General features: G+C 39.4%; 3 protein-coding genes and 1 long non-coding RNA gene across 7 annotated transcripts; 2 read left to right on the forward strand and 2 right to left on the reverse strand.

Annotated features, from left to right (window-relative positions):
- Window positions 1–2,637: 2,637 nt before the first annotated feature.
- Window positions 2,638–6,423, forward strand: LOC116702723 (G-protein coupled receptor family C group 5 member C). Of its 2 annotated transcripts, XM_032537085.1 has the most exons (4): window positions 2,638–3,058; window positions 4,032–5,017; window positions 5,797–5,900; window positions 5,976–6,423. In XM_032537085.1, the coding sequence occupies exons 2-4, from the start codon at window positions 4,039–4,041 to the stop codon at window positions 6,072–6,074; spliced, it is 1,182 nt and encodes a 393-aa protein (XP_032392976.1). In that variant the 5' UTR covers window positions 2,638–3,058; window positions 4,032–4,038; the 3' UTR covers window positions 6,075–6,423. The 2 variants fall into 2 exon arrangements, with proteins under 2 accessions (XP_032392976.1, XP_032392975.1); XM_032537084.1 differs by lacking the exon at window positions 2,638–3,058 and having other exon boundaries at window positions 3,949–5,017.
- Window positions 6,424–8,583: 2,160 nt separating this feature from the next.
- On the reverse strand, window positions 8,584–12,856 carry ccdc137 (coiled-coil domain containing 137). 2 transcript variants are annotated; one of them, XM_032537089.1, is made up of 6 exons: window positions 12,602–12,856; window positions 12,191–12,345; window positions 11,857–12,082; window positions 11,574–11,656; window positions 9,485–9,564; window positions 8,584–9,395 (listed from the first exon to the last, which is right to left on the reverse strand). In XM_032537089.1, exons 1-6 carry the CDS (start codon window positions 12,670–12,672, stop codon window positions 9,195–9,197), a joined length of 816 nt encoding a protein of 271 aa, XP_032392980.1. In that variant the 5' UTR covers window positions 12,673–12,856; the 3' UTR covers window positions 8,584–9,194. The 2 variants fall into 2 exon arrangements, with proteins under 2 accessions (XP_032392980.1, XP_032392981.1); XM_032537090.1 differs by having other exon boundaries at window positions 12,191–12,333; window positions 12,602–12,794.
- A 1,005-nt stretch (window positions 12,857–13,861) lies between these two features.
- LOC116703253 (uncharacterized) lies at window positions 13,862–15,984 on the forward strand. Its single transcript, XR_004335378.1, has 3 exons — window positions 13,862–14,033; window positions 15,459–15,538; window positions 15,635–15,984. It is a non-coding gene; the product is annotated as an uncharacterized LOC116703253 (long non-coding RNA).
- Window positions 15,985–16,532: 548 nt separating this feature from the next.
- tspan10 (tetraspanin 10) lies at window positions 16,533–18,155 on the reverse strand. Of its 2 annotated transcripts, none has more exons than XM_032537885.1 (3): window positions 17,828–18,155; window positions 17,095–17,693; window positions 16,533–16,983 (listed from the first exon to the last, which is right to left on the reverse strand). In XM_032537885.1, the coding sequence occupies exons 1-3, from the start codon at window positions 17,915–17,917 to the stop codon at window positions 16,677–16,679; spliced, it is 996 nt and encodes a 331-aa protein (XP_032393776.1). In that variant the 5' UTR covers window positions 17,918–18,155; the 3' UTR covers window positions 16,533–16,676. The 2 variants fall into 2 exon arrangements, with proteins under 2 accessions (XP_032393776.1, XP_032393777.1); XM_032537886.1 differs by having other exon boundaries at window positions 17,095–17,690; window positions 17,828–18,148.
- Between the last annotated feature and the right edge of the window lie 6,209 nt (window positions 18,156–24,364).

Raw genomic sequence — 24,364 nt, forward strand, 5'->3', positions numbered from 1 at the left:
GGGGGGGGGGGGTTAAAAGTCAGGGAGGTTAGGCACTATTACCAATCAATGTTGACATTTTTAGGTTTTAATGGCACTCAGAATGCAGCAAATCTCTGGACGGCAAAATGTTGTTTGTCTAAGTTAGGTAGAAATCAGTGCCATTTAATAAGTCAATTACTTACAGTAGTTAGCCACAGAGACTATCTGCTAAAAATTAAAATTCAACTGCCAATCAGGACTTTATATAATCACATTACTAATCTCATACATTTTTCAGGTGCAGATGTTGCATCACAAACTTCACAAAGGGCAGAGGGTTCATTGCATGTGTGTGATACAAATTCCAGCTGGATAAGGAGTTAATGGTCTCCCGCCTACAGGGAACATCCAACCTATGATAATCAATACGTAATGCCACTCAAAGTGAGCCACATGACATGAGAGACACGAACATCCTAGTTAATATACACACAGTACATGCACATACAGTAACTGGGATGCAACAGAAGTTTGTTTCAATGTGAAATGGCTGGGATGACAATAATAGGTAACGCCTCTGGTCGAAGCTCAAACAGATGTTTACAGAGCCATTACTGTTTCCCTCAGTTAGCATTGATCTGTCAGTCAGAGATGGGTCAATCAATACTGAGATCCCAGATAAAATCTTCTGAAAAAAATAAGCTCTGTATGGATTAGATTATTTTTTTTATCGCTGCATCTGACAAGGTCATTCGTCCAATGACAGTATTTATAGCAATATGCTGCAATGTGTCAAATGTGTTTAAAATACCTCCAAATCCATGGCAATTACATAGAGACAGACAAGAAGACACATGATTTCAGAGTGAATTGGGTTGTGGTGATGCCCCGAGGGCTGCCAGGCTGCAGTAACAATGCAAGAGAAGCGATGTCCTATGAGACCCCAACCTGAGCCACTGCTATGAATAACCTGACAGGTTCTCGGAGGAAAGCGGTGCTGCTGAGGTGCCCTAATGAAGCTTGCTGCAACAAAGTAGACTAGACAACACAGACAAGGCACTGGATCACCCTATATATATGGTGGGACCTCTATTGGTTTAACTTTCTGGAGGTGGATACATTACATTGCATGTCATTTAGCTACAGATGCACACAAGTAAGATTAATGAGCTTTATGTGAATGCTATGAGTCTCTTTGGATGACCCGTGTTAACATATTGGTCTACCTGATATTATGTATTGGGCATAGCTGTGTACTAAAATGCAATTCAGGCAACTGCTGTTGAGCTTCATAATGAAAACAGAATAAACCCAAAGCCTTTTGTCTTCATTAAGGTCACATTGCTTTCTCCTTTTAGATCAGCTCCTATTAAGAATCTGGACCACAATGCAAAGGGATGGATTGACGGGCTGCTGTGTTTGTAAGAGCACCACTCGGGACGGGTTCCATTGAGGGATCGATTCACCACAGGGGGCTCCATCACGCAGTATAAACAGTACGTTTAGTACAGGCTGAATGCCAGAGTGAGCTTAAGCAAAGTGTCCTGGATGACCTTATGTGCTGAGCCCAGAGGGGATGCTCTAGTTAACCAGATCTCCTAAACATGACACAAATGGCTTCTGATAACACATTTTACATGGATGCACCAAGTGTCCAATAAATAAATAGGATAAATAAAATACACAAATGTGTAGAAAAAAGGTCTCACACTTTTATTTCTAAGCATGTTAATGTGTCAGGCAAACCGCACCACTTAGGCAGCAAATTTAATTTTGCAATTACACGTATTTTTAGGCCTATTTCTTTGTGAAACTGTCAGTTTTTCCTAAATGCAGGTTTCACAAGGTCATGAAGAAGAGAGATGATGAGAGAAGTTTTGTGACTTTAATCCGAAGGCAAAACACAAAGAAATAGAAATATATAGATCAAATAAAGAAGTGTAAATACATATACTTAAAAAAACTACAACTAAAGTATGACTTACAACTACAAAAAGGGAACCACATGACAGTTAAGCCATCTTTATAGGCACATTAGCAAAGATTCATATTTATCCCAGTATTTCAGCTAATCTAAAAATACTTCTTAGTTTTACTAGTACTAAGTAAAAAAGATTAACATCAATGGTATCAGTTAATGTTTCCATTTATCAAATGGCTGCTAATTGGCATGACCTACAACAGATCAATAACAAAATCTGTTTTGTTGTGTAATCTGATTTGATTATGTAACATAGGAGTCAATCTCGCCTGTAACAATATTTTCCACCAGGTGGCTCTGTGAACTGGAGGCCCAGTCTCCCCTCTGATGATGACTGCTCTACTTATCTTTAAAAAGAGAAAGTAGACTGATTAGATTTCTCAAGATGCATGTTGTATGTACAGTTTGAATTTAATTATTGAACTTAAATGGCATACATTAGAGTTGTATTATTACATTGAAAAACTGAATGAGCCTTTTCAGTATAAAAACACTCATTGCTGTCAGTGCAGCAGCTGAGCTTCCCATAAGAAACCACATTTAAACAGCATCTAAACCAGTGAAAACCATAATTCCTCAATCATTATGAAATCAAACAGGTCCCAGCTCAGACCATGTTTCACAACCTGTATACTACACGAGTGGAACTGTCTCACTTGAGAGGTGAGTGGTCCCTTTGTTTGGATGTAAGCTGCCTGAATAACCAGTGGCGGCTAATCTCACAGAATATGCAAAGCTGCCATCAGCACAGAAGGGATGAAGACACACAGAGTGGTTTGAGCAAAGTGGATGGCCACAGTATTACATTCACATGTAGGTTAATAATAAAAGTAAATAGAGAGTAAGTTTACAGGATAACTACTTTGATGCGACTGCCGGTGAGTTCATTATAACATGGTTCAGTAACAACTGAGAAGGTGTGGGCAGATGGAGGGCTGTTCATGATACGCCGTGGATCCATAAAGTGCGTTTGAACGCTCAAAAAATTCTCGAAACATCTGTCAAGAGCTTGATAATACCCGAGGAAAAGAGCGAATATTTCGGACAAGGTTTTAACGGGAGTAAATCTACCTGAGTCACCTGCGGGAGCGGAACTGCTCTCTATCATCGGTCCAGGTAAGAATTCTGACGGAAAGTCACCACAGGCGTGTATAGTATGAGCCTATGCTCGAATAGGCCTTAATATAACGTTAAATCGTAGGCTATCAGTGTCACCGTAGCCTATATGGTTAGCATGTAAACCGTATCATAATGATTTAGCCTGGGACTTTTTTAATGTGCCATTCTAAAAAGCCATATATCAAAATGTCAACAACTTTTAAATAGGCTACGTAAAGTAAAATTTAGGCTAATAATACCATTTCTGTTTTTAAGGTTGTGACAGATAATCCAGTGCAATCCAATTTTTAATTTTTTATTATAATTATTTATTTATTGCAGTAATTTAGGGGAATTTTGTCAGCATCTTGGCTACAAGAACACTTAATACGTCAGTTTCCATCAAAATCGCAGAATTTACAGATTTTCACTGGACAGTGACAATGTCTTTCGACAATAACCTCTTTAGCCTAGAGGTTATTGTAGTGGATTTTTGGACGGCACAAAAAGAAAACACTATTACATTGACAGTGGGGTTATTATTAGAGTTATAGTTGACTACAAAACAATTGTATCTTTAAATTAGGATATGCTGGGTGGGGATAGCCTACTCATGTCTCCTGTTAAGATGTTAAAATAAACATAATCTCTCTCATGTAGGTGTACACAAGCTAGACGATGATTCAATGTTGTGAACAATTTTTGTCATTTTTGGATTCTTCAGAGATTCAAAATTAATTAATTTGAATGGACAGCAATTTTAGTATAACACAGTAAGACTCCACACAACTGGCTTGGTACAGTATGTGGATGGAACATTATTTACAATGCTATGACAGTAATAATCTACAGGGACACATTTTGTTTTCAAATGTAGGCAAAGCCAGTAATTTGTTTTTCCATTCATATTTTAACAACCAGGGATGCAAAGTTGCATTTGCTTGTTCAATTATCAGGATGTTTTTCTTGTTGCACTTTTCGATATCTGCAGTGAAGCCATGGGACCGACCAGTGCACCAAAAGGATGTGATTCCAGTATCAGCTCCATATATTACAACCTGTGTGACCTGACTACACTGTGGGGGGTGGTTGTGGAGGCCTTTGCTGCTGCTGGTTTGGTGACTTCCTTTGTTCTGTTGGTCGTCCTCATTGCCAGTTTACCATTTGTGACAGACAAGAAGAGAAAGGGTATGGTGGTCCTGCAGGCCGGGTTTCTTGTGTTTACTCTGGGACTCTTTGGGCTCACTTTTGCCTTCATTGTGGGTCGGTACTCCACCAGCTGTGCTGCACGGAGGTTCCTCTTTGGAGTACTATTCTCAGGTTGTCTAGCCTGCCTGGTCATGCATGGGTTGTGGCTTGCCCTGCTGAAGCAGAGAGGCCGGGGGCCCAGGAGCTGGATGTTATGCCTGGGAGCCCTGGGTCTGTGGATGGTCGAGGTGATTATCAACACTGAGTGGCTTATCATCACTGTGGTCAGAAGCCCACCCGGAGGTGTAATCATCCCTGACATGTTGTGCAGCATTGCTAACCAGGACTTTGTGATGGCCCTGATCTATGTGATGGTTCTGCTCATAGCTGTGTTGCTGATGGCTGGGCCTTCACTGACACACAAGCACAAGCACTGGCGCCGAGATGGAGCCTTCATCCTGGTCACAGGACTCTTCACCTTGGCCGTCTGGGTAGTTTGGATTGTCTTGTACATCCATGGAAACAGAGTGGCAGGAAATCCCAGCTGGGATGATCCTACTCTGGCTGTAGCCGTGGTGTTGAATGCCTGGGTGTTCCTCTTCCTCTACACCATCCCAGGAATCTGTGTACTAACCCAGAAGGACCCAGACCAGGAGCAGCCATTTGATGGAGAAGCTGTTTATCCTGCCAGAAGTCTGGTTTATGACAATATCCTTAAGGAGCCAGAGCCACTCCACCTGAACGTATACATGGAAAATAAAGCCTTCACTATGGATGAGCCTCCAATAGGTACAACATGACACATTATGGTCAAACATCAATCTTACAATGTCTCATTGCGCTCTACATTATCTGTATTCGTCCACGTGTATTAGTGTCTGGCAGTGCACAATGCAAATGGGCATTGGATACAACTAAAGATGTGAAAAAAACATACCCCAATTTTAGGACAAAAATCTAATCTACTTACAGAAAATTATATCCTTGGTCAATATTATGAGGCAGTCCCCACACTACAAAGTCTTTAAACGTGATTTATTTATTTTGCTGGGAAGTTTGGAAGTCACATTGTCATACTATTAAAACTAGTCCTGATACATCACCAGTACATACTGAGCAATGTGGAGTATCAGTACCATGTTTGCAGTGAATGATCCTATTGACTAAAAGAAACTAAGTAGGAGGAGATAAAATATTCAAAGCAAAATGTTTTGTCGGGTTGGTAAAATATAAAGAAAATGGTCTGAGCATGAACCAATCACATATTCAAAATAGAATATATTGCAGGGTGCATTTAAAGTTTTACAATATCCAACTTGTTCAAAGCATCACATTTATCCTGACAGATGCAGCAAATATTGATTCACTTAACTGGCCAGTTTGATTAAATGTGTGTCGCAACAAAGACTGTACTGTTTAAACAATGGCAGATGTCTTAAAAGTGTGTTTCTGTTCATCATACCCGTTTCAATGCAGAACTTGTGTTAAAGTCTAAAACTATTATGTAATGGACTGGACAACCATCGCAACACGCTCTTTTTAATCATCCTCTGCCTTTTGTTCACAAGTACCTTCAAAGCCAATTTCTCCATACGGTGCTTATAATGGTCAGCTACGAAGTTGTGTGTACCAGCCAACTGAAATAGCCCTGATTGCCAAGGGTATGACTAAGGTGAGTGAGTATACAATATTTTATTTTATGCTTATGTCACATATGTTAAAATTAATCACTTCTGTGTGTCTACAGATGGACCAAGATGCGATGATGCCTCGAGCCCGAGCCCCCTCTTTAAATCCAGGATGTGGCAGCTCCCAGCCTCGGTCCGCCGAATCCGCGCTGTTTTAAGGATCGCAAAGCGCAGGAAGCTTGAGTCGAGGGCGTCACCTACACAATCTGTTGTTTCAATCAGTTCAACGTCAAAGTTGCTTGTATCAAATGTAATGTACCCCCTTTCTCTTCCTTGACAAGATCCTTAAAACATGAACACTGTATTGGTCAATCTGCAGCAATCACACTTTCCGTGCCCTAGCTTCTCACACGCATGCATGCACGCACACACCTTGTTTTGTAGTCTCACTTAATGGCAACAAGTGACCCTAACTTTCTTCATATCAACTAAAGCCAGCTTTGCTCACTTGTAGCTTTACTCAAAAAAAAAATCAAGAGAAAGAGTGGCATGTATGTATCTGTATGGGGTTAATTTACCTCCTAGCTAAGAGAGAGCAACAATCGTTTGTTTCTACTTTTCACATTTATACAAAATCTAAATCCCAAAGTGGAACAATGTAAAAAATGTTCAGGTGACAAGTGACCTATTTTAGTTTGATGGTAGAGAAGCTGTAGACAAGGATTAGGTGCAGAGAGTTTCAACCAAAGGCTTGCTTAACTGTTACATGTTTTATTCACAAACATGTAAAGTTCTAATTGTGTTCTCACTAATATGCTTTTATCTTAAATCTGCTGACTGTAATTTGTAATTTCTGTTGGCTGTTGTAAACCACACTTGTGAAATTGTTTTGATTCCTCTTAAAGCCATGATTTTTTAGTGCCGTAGATTAAAAAAATTATAATTGTATGTATTGAGGTGTAAATTCTAACTTATTAAAAATATAAAAAGGTAACTTAAATACTGCTTGGCTGTTAGATCTTTGAATTGTTAACAAGAAGGCAGATGTGGGATATAGCAAGAGGAAGTGTCACAAGGATTACACTGCCCTGAGCAATTATTTACATATGTTGACTTGATAAGCTTTAACAGCTCATCTATGGCCACATGAGAGATCATACTGGGATGGGAGGGATATTTTGGAAATGATACACTATCCAAACAGTAAAATCTGATGATAAATCCATATGATGCCCTTTTCTAATAAGAATTGATATATGTAATAGTGTTAGAGCCTCTGTGTGGATGCACTCACATGCTGAGTTTTGGGAGTATCTGACAGCAGAACTATAGTTAAAGGCAGCTAGGAGCCTTCTCCGCATACATGGTTTCTACATAGGAGTCTGTGTGGGCTGCAGATAAACACACTGTGAGAAGGGACAAATTGGCACAGACAACTGTTTTGACTTACGATCAATGGAACAGTTATTCACATGTAATTTGTCACACAAACGCTTACACACTAAGAGCCTCAGAGTGAGCTCTGGCTGCCTAGCAGCCGGCTGAGTAGGCTCTCTCCCAAGTACCCCCACCATCCTGAGCTGTGAGCAGCCAAGAGTACTTGCTCTTGGATGCAAAGAGCTTCAAAAAACAAAAGCAGTCATACAATCTGATGGTGAACACACAGCTGGAAAACATATTCAAATGTAAACAAAACAACATTCAGACATGTTTTCCTTACATTTCCAACAACATCTTACCTGTCTAACTTCAGTAACCTGAGTAACTCTAGATTCACTGTTTACACTATAGGCTGTCCCAGAGAAGCCTTAGCTACATTTTGCACCCATAGACTTAGACTTCTCTTTATTGATCCTTTGGGATGATGCGCCTTATAAAGTGTTTACATATATTTATATATTTTTTATATTAGTGGTTTATATATATATATATATATATATATATATATATATATATATATATATATATATATTTATTTATTTATATATTATATATATAATATATAATATGTATATATATAAAGACCTTAAATAAAGATCTTGCTTTATTATGTGTTTATGTACTCGAGCTGAAGTCAATAACAGCATCTTTCTCGTGACAGGTAGCATCTGTAAATCCCTTGATAATACCAATAACTGTCTTGTGCACATGAAACGGGGGGTGGGGGGTGTTAAATGACCAATGGTGGTTAAGCTTAGCTCAAGGGAGTCATTGCTACCAATCACAAACAGCTGTCCCCACTTAATGCATTTCCTTGTCACTGTGACAACCCTCAGTGGAAAAGCTAAAAAAGCTGATCAAACAGAAATGAGTGAGAACCCACAGACCAGCCAACAGGGATTCAGTAATAACAAGTAGGCCTAATACCATCTGGTGATATTATTCAGTAGACCACTACTGCAAAATACTTGTCGTGATCGTGTAAATTACGCTTTTAGATCTAGGAGGATTTCTTTGAAAGATGAAGTTGTTGAATAAACATCTCTGAATTTGAACCGTTTGTCCCAGAGGCCAATGTTTAAACAACGGCCTTATTCATGTTCATTTACGGATTACAAATGTAAATAGCTGTGCCAGGCTCTAAGAACGGCTCCGTGTTTAAAAAGGCTGAGGTGATTTATAGGCTCTAAAAAGGTACAGAGGGTTACACGGTATGAAAATATAAGTTTACAGCAATACATTCACATTTATAAAAAGGCAAGGTGTGCCTTCAAAAATAGATTTTTACTCTTTTTTTCTTCTTCCAAAAAGTCCAAAACAATTCAGTGTGCATGTTCTGCTCAAACATGCAAACATGAAAGCAGCTTTCTGCAGGAGGACTGCCATCTAGTGGGACAACAGCAAAGAATTAAAGGTTTATCTTTGCTGTGACATGCGTAGCCTTTATGATTTTATTGTCTACAACATCACAAATGATGTCATAGTGACTAAAGATGCAAATACAAAAACAGTGTAAATACAAGTAAACGCCATGGCTGAGTGTTAACATTTGACACGGTTCTGAGGGGCAAGAAATAAACCTGTATCAATGTAGTTAGTTAGGGGTGAAGCGGTTTTCTTCAGAAGGTTTTTAAAAATTTAATAACATTTTTTTGGATCTAAATATGAGACAGTGGAAGTGGCAAGTGAAGGTTGATCACTACTGACCTCATACTGTGGGCAGTGAATCAAGTGTTTGCTTCTTTCCCTTGACAGTTACATTGTGGGAAGGTTCCACACTGGCAGTTCCAGTTCCATCACACATACATTACAGTCTGCTGATGGTTACCTTTCATTGTTTCAGTTTCTGTGCTCCACTTTTGACTGAAGTCAGGCACTTCTAAATTACAAATAAAACATCACTGAGGGTTCTTAAGTTTTTCCAGATTGGCAGCCCTGGCCTCATGCTGCTGTTGTTTCTGTTTCTTAAGAATGCGGTAGGCCTCCACTGCTCGTTCCCTCTCCTCCTCCATGATCCTCTGTCTGGCCATGGAGGGCTTGGCTGTGGAGATCACAGTATGGCCTAAGAGAGAGTTAAGAAGCAGCTCCTTTGATGCCTTCTGCATGATGTTGGTAGAGGAGAAAACAACACAGTTAAGCTCTTGTTTAACCATTGGCAGACATGACGTGATAACTGCATAACAGTTACCTGAGCTCTGACTGGCGCTTTCTTGGGTTTGGTGCTGAAAGACGGCGGGGCCATTGCAACTTCACCAAAGGGAACATAATCTACAAAACAAAAAAACATCATATCATTGTACAGACAAGCTTTATATATTATTCAGTTTTGACAATTGTATCCACTTCTAAAAAGAAAATCATTAATTTTGAAGTGATTAATGCAGCATTATTGAATGTTTGGGCTTTTATGGAGATATACATTCAGATAAACGTGAAACAATAATAACCCAATAAAGCTCAAAAGTGTGGTTCCGGAATTAAAAATCCCATTTATTTTCTCTGAGGATTTTGATTACCGGCCATAATGTCTAAACCATTCAAGCTCAAATTTCTGCTCCTGTTGAAGCTAGAAGTCCGTATAAAATCAATCTTGTTTCAAGATAAACATGTTTTATTCGCAGTCTTAAGGAGAAATACTATACTACCCACAATTCCATGTATAACAGTGAGGTCTCTAATTGGTGGAACTAGCTGGTACCATGGAAATGTTTACTGCACCCACAAACGGCCAGAGCAAGCTTTTACCAATGCAGTCTATGATAGTTTCGGTACTCAGTCTTGTACCTTTGCCTTTTTAAAAAAAATATTTTGCACCAAATCAACCTTTTTATGTTCATGATTCTCACAATCTCAGAGCTGGTTGAGTTGGTTTCAGGCTTAAAATTCCTATATAAGCATTTAATGAAACGTCAATGTAGATATTAAATGGGGAAAAACACTTCTGGAACCACAGCTGTTTAAAAAAAGGGTTGGTCCCTGTTGAGCTCTATGGGTCCTTTAGAGTTTAAGGAAACAGTCAGCTACTACTAGTGGCAAACAGTGGCCCTCATTTAAGAAACAACCGTACGACAGAAAAGAGCAAAACTGGCGTACGGTCATTTCCATGCGAACCCTCGGCACTTATCATTATGGACGTGAGCGGAGGCTACCATCTAATCTCATGTCAAGTTTAAACTTGTGTACGCAAGTTTTCGAGTCAGTGTGGACATGCGAGGCAGCATATAATCAGTTTAACAGGAGAAGGAGAAGTCATCAGTTGATCACTTAACGGCAATGGCAGATCTGGCTCTTGAAGACCTCTATGCGTTGGTACAAAAGTGCACAAGCACGCACACTGGCCACGGTAGAGCGCTCCATCAGACTGATTAAGGGCAGATGGCTCTGTCTTGGATCGGTGGGGTGGGGGGGTTGGGCTTCTATACAAGCCAGAAAAAGTCTGCAATATTGTTTTAGCCTGTGGGGTTCTGCAGCAGCAAAACAGGGTGCCATAAATGTAGTGAAGGCGCCAGCTGACCTGATGCCCAGAGAGCAGTGTCCAGCACAGCCCCAACTGGGAACTATACGAAGGAGACAGGAAATTATTCCTTACTTTTAAAAGGTATAGTGTAATGTTTGGCAATGATATTCAATGCAGACAACATGCCATTACTGTGCCGTTAATGGCCACAAGTAAACAATTTATTTCTGCCATCGACCGACATATTTCGGCATGTTTTTCCAGCCCCTCTGCTGTCAGGAGACAGGGTTGGCGTGGTGGTCCAGCACGGGAAGCACATGCGCTCTCCCTCACAGCTCATGACTGCCTGGCTCTGACTCATGAAAAATACATGACTAAAATAAAAGACACTGCATAAACTACAACTGTGTGTTTATTTAAATATAGATATGCCAACATGTAGGCATAGGAGATTGCAATATAAACGTATTACTATTAGGAGTATAGCATACAAATGACAAGGATGTATAAATGAAATAAACTTCAGCTGGAGTCTGATTTACTACGGCAAAACTGTTGACCGCATCAGTGATCTCTTTTCATTCTGCATTCTTTCAACAACTCTTAATACCAGTTTTCAGACTGCCAGATAGAAGTTAGCGCAAATGAACCTGAAATATATTTCAATCTTCACCTCTGAAAAGTGCCACTTCTTAGCCGGATTATGTCTCACCGTGTTGTAAAATGTAGGGGCGAGGCTTCAAAATCGAGTTTTGTTTGTACTGATTTATACAGGAAAGAACTGCTCCCTCACATCTTTGCAGCGGTGAATGTTCCTTACCTACAAACCTCTCTTTTTCCATCTGGTCCTCTTGTCTGTCCAACTTTTTCTGATGTAGCCTCTGTAATCTGACTTTATCATGCCTGTAGCAAAGAAAGCAGAGATCAAATCAGACAGATATCAGCCAGGAATTATAATCGCGTTTACATCTCTGTTTTTTACTATGGTTTACTTTTTACTAGTTGACTAAGTTGACCTTTATTGACATCCCATAACAGCCCAAATACACATCATTATTTAAAAACATATGCTGTTTTCTGATTACAAATCAAAGTGTACTCACTCCTTCTTTTTCTCAGACTTGCCCGTGTCTGCGGGCCTCTCTTGTTTGTCTTCATCCAGCTCAGGCTTTCTGTCTACTTGGTTCTTTGTGAGAAACAGGACGTGTTTTGTCTCATTCTCCATGCGCCACAGGTATGCTTTCTCACTTTCCGTCTTTCCCCTCCTGAAATGTGGGACAGGTATGTCTCCACTTTCGGAATCCTCTGGTTTACCTTTAGGGGAGATGGCTAAGGAGACAGAAACATACTCCTCACTAGTTATAAAACAAAAATCTCTTACTGTTAAAAATAAAGTATGCATCACAGAAATTTAAATACATAAGTTTTTCGCCTCACCCTCTTTAAGCTTTTTGGTGTTCAAGGATCCAGTTTTCATTCTCTCTTTGCTCTTCATTATCTCTCGTAGTTTAAAGGGGATGTGTTCGAGGTGGTCTTGTTTGGCTTTCTTGGGTTTACCATCTCGTTTGAGCTTCTTATCACTGTTGTGACTCCTGATAGCATGTGACGTTAACGTAAGGAAAAAGTGGAAATAAACGTCAGGTGGTCATCTAACTGTTGTGTCCACTCCTCACTAAGCTAAATACAAGGATTATGTTGACATGTTGAACCTCATTTGATAGCCCGCTATGCTCGCAACTAACGAAGGGGGCTAATAACAGCTAGCTAGCTAGCTAGCTACTGTAGGTTAGCTAGCGTTACTAGCCAACGTTGGCCGTTTTTCTGTTATACATAACGTCCTTACGTTACCTTGAATGTTGTCCGGCTTTGCTCGCCGTTGTACCCGACTCCTTGGTTTTGTTCTTCTTATTCTTCCCCATGCCCCTGTAGTTTATTTCAATGAATTACAAATTATCTTAACAAAACATAAACACATGTGGTGCAGCGCGTATACGATACACTACAAACCACACAACCTCGGCGACAGGTTGGGAGTAAGTAAGAAAGAGCTCTCACTCCTTCTCTTTTCCCGGTTACCATTGTAGTTTATATTTATTATACTCCTCGTGGGCGATTTAGCCTCCAACACTCAGGCCTTAACATAACAAATAAAAAGTAACCCAGTTCCCAACCCGTGTTTTTATCAAATGAATAATTAAACTATGTTGACGGAGCTACGACATCTGAAAAATACTCATCCTAGAGTGATACACAAACCAAATACACGATCCTTGCTGGAAACGGTATCCTGATTGGCTAAAGCAACTACTGGCACTTCTATCTGCCTCCACTAGATGGCGTTGTAACTTCAGTTTGTACACACAATAACTACCATGACTGACAGAGACCAAGAAGTTTAAAATCTGAAGGGGAATAGAAGAACAATAAAGTCGCATACATACTAAATTAAAGGACAGGTATGTTATCTCAGAATTGTACATACGTAAAGTAATTGAGTAAATGTTCTTAGGTACTTTCCAGACGCTTCCTTGGGTTTCAGTAATTATGATTGTAATTTTTATTATTTAAACTGTGTTTTACGCCTTGTGACAAATTTGCATCAATGTTGAATTGGACAAGTAGCCCCCATGTGACTGTGGATGAATGTCTGGTTGCATTTCGTTGGTACTGTCCCTTAAGACAATACACACCGAACAAACCGGACCAATGTGCTATCAAAATATGGGCAGCATGGACATATATGCCTGGAGTATGCAGGTTTAAACTTGGAAAGCACCTGAAGACAGAATTAGGGCATGAGGGTGATACTAGACATGGCAGAAGGAGTGAATGGTCATAGAATGACACGTGATCATTTGTTCCTGTTAAGACGTCCTTTGTGAGGAACTGCTATAAAAAAGGAAGCTTACAATGTTGAGACAGTAAGACAAAACAAGCCAAAGCTTTTGTGAGAATATATTAATATATTAATAATTAATTTTATCTAAAGTAGTATTTAGGTAATAAACAAAGGGACATGAAGTATCTGACTCACAAAAGTGGGTGATCATTTTAATTATAATAATTCTCTGGAGGTTTAAAGGAGTGTTAGTTAATTTGAAGATACCAGGACGGTTTAAAGATCGTTTTTTGGGGCATTTAATTGACGGGACAGGTGCAGACTGGAAAGGGGAAAGAGAGAGGGAGAAGACAAGCAGTAGAATGCCTCAGGCAGAATGTAAACCCTGAGCGGCTGCAGTGAGGACTGGGGCCTCGGTACATCAGGCGCACACTCTGCCAGGTGAGCTATACTTTTCTGTGGTGCAGCTATAGTTGGACTTGTAGTTTCAAAAATAAATTGGTGCATTTGTCATTAGTAGAAGTTGCCACTGTAGACTTTTAGATACTCCCTGGGTTTTGGGGGGGTTGTGAACACATTGGTTAAATGGGTAAACTAGATTATTCCAATAGTTGGCTATGGCAATATAATTTTACTTAATTGTAATAATGATCATGGCTGGGTTGGCTCAGTTGGTAGAGTAGGCACACATTTACTTAGTGGTTCATGCCTCATAGCAGAGGTCGGAGGTTTGAGTCAATACATACAATCTACTTTTATGAAATATATTGATATAATAACTCAAAAGTGTTGTTTACACTGTCATAGAGGTGTTAATTAAATTACATGTCTTAGCATAGAGGTCATAGCTAGGGGTAGCCTGGAAATCCAGACCCAAATCCGAAAGATTAAGGGTCTGGCATTGAATAATGAAAGTCGCCCATCTCGAGGGGTGGAAACAAGCGTGCATTTGAAAATCTCACTGCGCGCAATTGGATAACACTACGACCAATCACAACAACACACGAGTTGACGTATCCGGAGCCCCATATGTTTAGCTAACAGCGGAGCTAACTGGCAGATTAAACTGTCGTCATCAGTTTATCTTGTCTCTGGCCCGCCTATATCAGATACGCCGATGTGACTGGTGCAGCTTGGCTAAAAGGGTATAGTTAATGAGCAGCATTACTCAATGCCAGAGTGGCTCGCTGAGCAAATTGAAATTGTGCTCTCGCAAGAACTCTGGATTTCCAGGGTAAACCAGTGGTGGTGTTATAGTAGATTACATTTAGGAAGTATTTCTGTGTTTTATCCTTCCTATATACTGTTACTTAAAAAAACCTTGCAATGTAATGTAGTCCAGTTTAACGACACCTTTGACTATGACCTCAGTGTGGACACATTATTGTGATTTACATACTTCTGACAGTGTCAACAAAAACTGAACATTATTAAATTTGTAAAGGTAGAATGTATGGCATGGCGGTTGAGTTGCCTGTAATAATGTTACAGTTTAAATTGTCCTTCTAAAACTTCTTTCACTGTCGGACAATGTGATAAAGTAATTAAATCAGCTCTTGTCAGGTTAAAACCACAAGCAAATTTAGTATGTCTTTATAGTAATCTGATTGTGAATGTGCTGTGTATTATGGATGGTTTATTAGTAACATTAGCGTAAGATTACAGGAGCTTTCTTTGTCTGCTGTCAGTATTATTTTTCAGATATTAAGTTATTAAGGTGTTTGTCTCATTTTATAGCAACAACATATAGCAGTGGAAGTTGATGTTTGTCTTAAATGCAATGTCTACAATTGTGGTCACTATAAACAAAATATTGTTATTATTTCCATGCATTGCATCACTTTGTATGACACTGTTCCGTTGCAGCTCAAACAACAAAAGTATGAATTTGGATGTGGCTGAGCCAGTCACAGTTAAAGAGCAAGCTTCAAGAGGGGCATCATTGGGTAGGCCTACAGTTTGTCTTTTATAAATTTATCTACAACAAAACTTGCAGTTTCCCTTCACCTACTATTTTTTACTAATGTTGGTTGTTCTTTCAGATATCACTGTAATCTGACCATGGGAAGCTTACAACCATGTGCATGCAACCAGGCTGCATGCACTGGTTCAGTATGGTGTCATCCTAGTCTCTTCACAGAAAAACATCTTTATATCTACCAGAACTGATATTGCAGCAAGTGGAACAATTACCAACCCAATCTTCATACTCAATATTGGCTCTTGGAAAAACTAAAACTAAAAAAACACAAACTGAAAAACATGTAAAATTATGTCTGCATATAGACAATGTTGTTCTTAGTCTTGTTTCATATATTAAATCTGTTTTAACAAGATTCTCAAGCTGCCTGATGCTGAATGTGTCTTTGTGTCATTGCCTGAGGTTGCACTGTGAGAGGTAACGTTGAGCCTGTTTACTCAGCACCATTGTCAGCATCATGTTTAATCAAATAAACAAAGCATTGATTTTTTTTTTCTTTCATTTCCTCTTTGTCAAACATAGCATGTTGTTAAACCATGCTATTACATACTTTGTTTATTGTGTGTCCCTTTTTTGCATTATGTACATATTGCTTATACTTATAGAAATAGTTTGCAATTTTGAGAAGTATAGGCTAAATGGTAAATATGAAGCTACAGCTTTGCAGGGGTAAACAATTAGCCTGGCTCTGTCCAATGGTAACAAAATCTCTAAATATAAAGCTCACTAAATAACATGTTACTGTATGTTTTGTGTGTGTGAAAACACAAATTGTGGTTTTATAGGAACATTTCTGTCTGAGTTACTATTTTTTTGGCCTGATGCATTACTTGTTACCTGGCAACCATGTTGACAACAACCCTCCAGGCACGGAGGAGCAATATTCATATTCATTCAATCTACATTCTTCTGTATGTATATCATAAGTGCATACTGTAGACTTGGAGTTAGCACTTTGGTCTGTCACTTTGACACATTGAAATTAGTTTCCTTATAAATAAGATTTTTGTTCTTATGGTTGAGGGGTACAGTATGTTTACTACAAAAGAGAAACCACGTAGCAAACAATAAATATCAGCAAACAATGTTTTCATCACCCCATGTTATAAGTAAACTTTATGCCATTGGATGCTTTCTAACAGTCGTGTAGTGATAAACAAAGTCAGAATCTGGACGCCCAGTACGACGATTCCAACTGTCCCTATCAGGCCTTCATGCTGCTCGATCCAGCGGGACATTCCCCCCAAACAGCCGCCCAGGAAAATCACACTCTGAGCACTAAACTCATCCAGCAGCTGGGCTCCTAAACCACACTGAGAGTTCCACACTGTGCCGTTCTCCAAAGGATCCACACAGCATGTTGCTGGCACGCCACAAGCCAGCACTCCTGGAGCTGAGCAGTTGTAATATCTGAGGGAAGAAAAAAATATCCAATAACTTTCAAGGCATTCCTACAACCTGACCAAAAAATCATCATGTTCTTTTTTATAAATGTATCCAAGTTAGTCACCCTCTACTCACATGTTGTGCTCCCAGTCACGGTAGTTATCTGCCCCACAACACTGCAGATTTGTCTGAATCTCGTCCGTGATGAACCTCAGATCCAGATCATCCTGGTAGCGCACCATTGCAGCTAACATCCCTGATCGCAGGTAGCCTCCAACCTGATCTTGCAGACTGTAGGCAACAATGGCAGCCAGAACCTGGCCTGAGATGAGCACCAATACTGCTGCAGAGAACAGCTTCAGTAAAGAGCAGTTCTCTCTTATGGCGCCCACGCAGCCTGACAGACACAGCATAGTTAGCACAAAGCCCAGAGTCACAAGTATCAGCATTGGGTCAGTGCCGATATTGCCGATCTTTTCCTGAGCAAACGACTCTTTGCTAATTAGGCCCCACATACCCAGACCAAGGACCACCAGGCCCAGAACTGTGAACACTAGATTGCACAGGAACAGAAAGTATTTCAGGAAATAGTCCATAAATGAATATCTGTAGTGTGGTTGGATGCTTGTGAATGCAGGGCTGTTGTTGTCTTGTCCGTTGTTTGGCCCTGCTTGGTGTAATTCAGGGGTGACATTGCCAAGCTCCTCAATGTCCTCTTTTTCCGAGCTTGCCTTCTGACACACAGGAATGCAACAAATTAGTATTTGAGAACTAATGCCACCTCAAATATTTAAATACACAGAGAAATACTCAATATTCAGAAAGGAACTTAACCTAACAAAACAGAAGTTTAAAAGTGAACCCTTACCTTTGGAATGAGCGGACTAGACTCATTATGTGTGGTGTCCCTCCTCGACCACGGCAAGTAAATTCTTGTTGTACTGAAATATCTCTTCATGTTGGTAACGATTCTCCCTGTGTTTTAGCTGGTCAGAATGACACAAGCTAAAGTGGAGCATGGGGGGAGCATTTGCTCCAAAATGAACAAAGGAGCATGTGAGCTAAAGTGGAGAAACCATGAAGTGTTTAGCCTCTGGCTGCAGTGAGTTGTGGGATTTCTTCATCATGTGAGAGTCACAGTGAGGGGATTAGGCGGTTATCAAAGCATGTGTGAGAGACTCACACACGCAAGAATGGGACTACCTAGCACCAGAGACTTTTGATATGAAGTTTACTCACATAGGCCGCTAAGATGTCAAGGTATATGTAATAATGTTATAGCCCTTAGAAAATAAAAGGGATAGTTAAAAAGGGAATGTGTTTTGCCCCACTCACTTTAACTGAAAACAAATAATGAAACAAAAAAATCAATCAAACAAGAAAAAACTTGTTGACCTGTTGACTTGTGAAAACCCTTTAGCCTAAAGAAACCAAATTTTGTGACACAAAGTAATTTAATTCTTACTTGATAGACAATATTGTTCATGCCAAAATGTTTTAAATGAGGAAGCAGAGGAAGAGAACGTTTAATTTGCTAAATTTTGCACATTTGTGGAAATTGTATGCATAACTGACTAGTACAAATAGGCTTTGTGACGCATACTGGTAAAAAGTAGCAATGGGTGATATGGCTGCATATTCATCTCTGTCATGTAACTTGCTCCTGTCGATGGCTCTGTTATGCTGAGCCATGAACCTAATTTCCTTTTCCTGCTGCAGATGGTAGTACGTTACCTGCAGCCACTTTTTAAAATCTGCACCTCCTTCCTGTGGTTCTGAGGTGGCCTTTTTGAATGCATTGGTATGGGATTCAATCTTCTCTTGGACCTCCTCTACCTCTACGTGGAGGTGGAGAGTCTCGGCTTCTGGCTACGTGGGGATATCTTTGTCCTACTTTTTCTTTCCGCTGCTGCTTTTGCTGCGGTCGTTATGGAGTATGGCTCTTAACTCTTCAAACACTTTTCGTCAGAGACTTGATCTCCATGTCAACCTTCAGGGCATTCTGGACTTCTACTCCAGTCCAAAGTTGAGATAATGCATCTGAAGCTGTTAGGAAACAAAGCCAAAAAAGCCAGTAAAATTATGAGTTATGCATTTTAGTTAGAATAACATTTATCTTGGAAGGTAATAACTAAGCATAAACAAACAAAACAGATGTGGATGAATCATATTTATGAACGAGACAAAGGTTTCATCATCTATGTTTGACCAGTTACATATTTTAACCAACTTTCCACCACTGAATACCACTAACACTACACATTTCTTGTAACTGTAATATATTTCTAGTTTGGTTTTCTAGTTTTCTAGTTGTTATCATGTGAAGTATTTAGTCAAATGTGTCTCTGTTGCAGTGCTCACACAGTTACCACAGTTTGGCTGAGGAGGACCGATCAGCTGGCACTGGTACTATGCACTGGAATGTATTTTGCCAGTTGCAATTAAAGAACAGAAATCATAGCGTAAACTTTCCAACAACCATCTCAACAGAGTTAAGAAAGCCCAGGCTGTTCTAGTGTACAGCCAAAGGAAATAATCCCTAAAAAACAGCAAAAAAACTGATAACGATAACATGATAATGCACGTAAAAACAAATATTATAATGCATATATGATTATAAATAATAATACATGAGTGAGGTGCATGCACAGAAAACTAAAGAAAAACACATGTCAGCACAGAGTGCAAATTTTCTTGGTCCGTCCACCTCACTGCTGCAGCGTAGATCTTAAACAGCACCTTGCTTTTATGGAAGTAAGAGAAGGTGATCTAGACTTGTAATGTTACATAACACTGGCTCTTGCTTAGCTATCTCTGTGTTTTAGCAGAAACCAGTGATGGGTACATACATTTGGAGGGGCTCTTGCTTTAATCTGGACAAACAGTAACCCTCCACCCCCCTATCTTTTACAATATCTTTTATGCTTAAAAGATTGAAACACTACTTTAAAGTCTTGGTAGCTCAGCTGGAAAATAAACTGCACAACCTGAAGGTAATAGGTTTTAATCCCATCTATTATATTTGTTGTTTTTCTGTTTCATAAAAGAGTTATTAAGAAACTCATTAAAACGACCTTGGAGGAGGAAATCAGTCCCAACGTATCTGTCTTCTTTTAGGATGAAGAGTAAAAAGCATTTTATCGACTCCCCAAACGGGGACTTATATCTCAGCTGAAACGTCTCAGAGGAGTATTTTCTTTAAAGTGCTCATGTTATGCTTTTTGGATTTTTTCTATTCCTTTATTGTGTTGTAGTCCAGCCTTTACTTCTGTGATGAATGTGGGTCACTTTGCAACACACCTTATAATGCTTGCCTAGCTGTCAGCAGGACATGCCCTCATACTCTGCTCCTGACTCGGTAGTAGTCCTTACGTAGGTACCATGTATGTGTGACTCCCAACAAAGATGGATCAGAACGGAGATGTCTTATTCGGTAGCTAAAACAGAGAGGAGGAGCTGCAGCAATGTGCAATACAACAAAAGATGGTGTTTTTTGAAAATTAAACCACATAAACCTGTTGTTCTGATATAACCTCTAAATACAATTATAACTCTGAAAATGAGCATAATATTAGAGTTTTAAAGATTCTTTTTGGGGCTTTTTTGGCATTGAATCTATTACAAAGCTGCAGACAGTAAAGGGGGGAAGACATTCAGCCAATTGGCTCAGGGCAGATTCAAACCATGAGCTGCTGCAGTAAGGACTGGGGCCTTGGTACATAATGTGCATGCTCTACCAGGTGAGTTATAGCCAAATGTACAGTTGTGTGGTGCTGCTATAGTTGGAGATGTAGTTTTAAAATACATTGGTATATTTCTCATTAGTAGAAGTTGGTGCTGTAGACATTTAGATATTGGCTGGGTTTTTTGGGGGGATGGTGGACACATTGGGTAAATGGGTATAGATTTCTTATTCCCGTATTTGACTATGGCATTTAACTTTACTAATGATCAGCTTATCAAAATGATGCAGCCTCAACAGAAGAAAAGAAAGATTTAGGCTTTTCTCTTGAGGGGCAGCTCAGCCAGTTAGGGCATACCTGTGCACATCATTGGCAGAAACAAAAGAAATCACTATGGAACACTCTCCCACATGAATACATTCTCATGAATGGGTTTGTATGTTGTCGTATAGAAGGTGATGCACACTAAAAACACACATGTTTTATTTATGTGCTCCTTGAACACCAAAATGTACCTTTGTTGACCTTGAACATGACAATAATTGTGGTGGAGCTTCTGTGTCGGGTATACGAGCTGATATAGTTCAGTTCAACCGTACTCTGATAAAATCATTAGGAAGTGGTGTGCTGCTCAATAACAAGTAGCCTGAGAGAGAGAAAATGTGACAGTGAGTTAAAAAACAGAAAGAAAGAAGCCTGGCTATCTCACTCTCTGGCTCTGCGGGTCAGCTGCTGTCATTCTTTCCTCTGGCTGTGCTGGACTGAGCTGCACAGAGATGGAGTCGGAGTGCTGCTGCACACAGAGGCGTTCTGATTGGTGGCCGACTCCAGATAGGGCTGTAAGGCATATAAGGCTACACATTAATGTGGTTGTAAATCAGTTTCCATATTAATGTGTATTAACAGGAAAAAGAAACTGTCCTTTCTCACACTCATCACCAAGCTTACAAATAACTTTGTGTGGATAGTTTGTAATTGTTTTTCAGGCCTGAAACATGCCATATTAATGTGTGTTGTGGTGCCGGTAGGCAAATACACTTCCATTTTCTGCTATTATATATGTCCACTCAACTACATTTCAGAAGGAAACTGTACTTTTTGCACCACTACATTTATTCAAAAGATGTTGTTACTAAATACTTTCAGGAGATGTAGATCATTATTTCAAAATATATTCAAAAAATACATGTTGATACATTTTTTTTACATTAATCTAGCTAGCAGCATCAGGTAGTTCAAACATAAAATCAAATCAACAATATTATTCTGAAATACTTTTACTTCTGGTACTTAATTATACTTTAAAGCCAATACATTTGTACTTTTACTTTAGTACATACTTTAATACATGACTTTTACTTAACAGAGTTTTTCTACATTGTGCAATTGCTACTTTTACTTAAATAAAACATCTGAGTACTTCTTTCATTAATGCTTAGCAGGTACCTGTTGTCACTGATCTACAAAGATGCTGCTGGATATTAAACAGTGGTGAAAGGCAGCAAAGTACATTTACTTGAGGTACTTTACTCAATTATTTCAATTTTATGCTACTTAGTGCTTCTAGTTCACTGCATTTTAAAGGTAAATACATTAACGCACTTCATGTATTTGCTAGCTGAAGTTTTACTGTTTACTATAAAGATTATAGGTTCCCTGCTACACAAAAACATTTTTACTTGCAATTTTTGAAATACAGTATGTTAGGTCCATATGTGTTTGTGTTATGTTGTGAATGTGAAAATGAACTGCTATCTCCTCTGTCAGCTCTGACCACTGAAAAGAAAAAAGCTGAGAAATCAAGCCAAATTCAAAAGCTGGTGAGTCTGATGTCATGTTGCCGGAGCTCATTACTATTCATGAGCTTGTCCAGTTGTGCTGGGTAAAGAATGCTGACTGCCAAGCTGTTAGCCAATCAGAGTCAAGCAGCTTAGCTTGTTGAAGTTGAATGAGAACTGGCATAAGTCCATGGTAGAACTTCAGACATTACCACAAAGTAATGAAATATGGACGGATTTATGAATTGGCATCCAATTTACTTTAAATAGCTACAACACAGACTGTTGCAAAAATGATCATCAATATTAATCCAATATAACAGTGACAGTGGTCATATTTATACTATTGATACTTTTTCTGGCTGATACTTTTGTATTTGTACTTGGGTAAAGTTTGAAACACATTGGTTTTTAACCTATTTTTACTTGGAGGTGTTGCTCAATACTTCTCCCACTGCACATGACATCGCTTCTCTCACTGCTCTGCTGCCACTGCACATTTCCAGTCATGTAGAGGAAAATTACAAACTGGGCAAACTTAATCTAAGAATGTAACATATGGGTAAAATCATTCCAGATTTAAAAACAGACAACTAATTTACTGTGACTGGTTGCGGACAAAATGGATCATCACTTGAGTGTCAGATTTCTTTAACAAGTCTTGCTGTTTCTTTGCTTATACATTTTTTTTAGGGTAGTTTGGAATTGAAAGAGCATTTAGTTCCCACCCTTTGAATGAATCCAACGTATTCTGTAGTGTTGTCAGTACTGAACATGTATGGCAGATATGGATGCTTTACATGCTGCTCATAGTATGCAGTACAGTATGTTGTCTCTGTGGTTTTAAAATTGGTGCAGATGGCAAGGAACATCACCCAGTCAGATTCCTTTTCAGCTGGGCTTGCCTCATGTCATATCAATACTGTCAGCAGACATCAGCACAAAGGGCAGAAGCATTAACACTCTTTCAAATGGAATAAGGAGCCGTGATCTGGAGTAGATCAAAGCTGGAATCTGTTGCAACAAAAGGTATTTCATTTCAGAGCTGTCAAGTAAAGGCACTCCTTTTTGCACCGGTATTTAAAAAAAAAAAAAGTATGAAAAATGTGCTTTGGTGAGGGAAATCTTTCTGCTTTTTTGAGTCCAGCTGCATTTACTGGCTAAACACCTTCCAGAGTATTTAAGATCTGTCTTTCATCAGCAGTCAAATTATTTCCACATAAATTAGCTTCTCACGAGTGGATGTCAAACGGAACGAACTGATGGAGTAAATCAGACAGCAGCGTATATAAGTCTAAAGTTGTCTAAAGTTTAGAGGTGAAGGAATCTCTTGTGGAGCCATATATTTTTCTCTAACCCTAATCACATCAACTGTTTATTATTTATTCAGTGTATTTTATACAAATGATTAGCATTAAACAATGTGTTTCGTCATTTTCATCTTCATCAAGTGTGTGTGTCTCCGGGTTTTGATCATTCTAGGATCATTGCTGGCTGGGTCTGTCATATCCCAGATGTTGAGCAGATTGTATTACAGTAGGCAGTAAGAATGCTATGTTGGAGCCGCACTGCTACATCAAACATCTCTTCTGGATTAGAGTCAATAGGGAGACCTGTTTCCCTACATCCCACACATCAGCTAAAAGACATGTGGGGGATTGATGGAGCATAGATAGGGGATTATGAAGACCTCCCATTCAGGGTCTGTGTCTTATTTACCATTGCAGCAGATGCACAGTCTCCAAGAAACATCAGAGACTTAAGTAGAAAGCATTTGTGTGTCCATGTGTTCTGAGAGCTTTCTGTTTAGTGCCATATTGTGTGTGCAGCAGTGTGCATACATTCTAAGGGAACAGTGTGTCTTTACTGCATCACTGAAGTGGGTGGGAGCAGGTGGGGGAAAGATTCTGGGAGATGGAGGGGGGGGGGCGGGGGCAGTTATAA

This window comes from Etheostoma spectabile, chromosome 15, assembly GCF_008692095.1.
Source record: "Etheostoma spectabile isolate EspeVRDwgs_2016 chromosome 15, UIUC_Espe_1.0, whole genome shotgun sequence".
Lineage (NCBI taxonomy): Eukaryota > Metazoa > Chordata > Actinopteri > Perciformes > Percidae > Etheostoma > Etheostoma spectabile.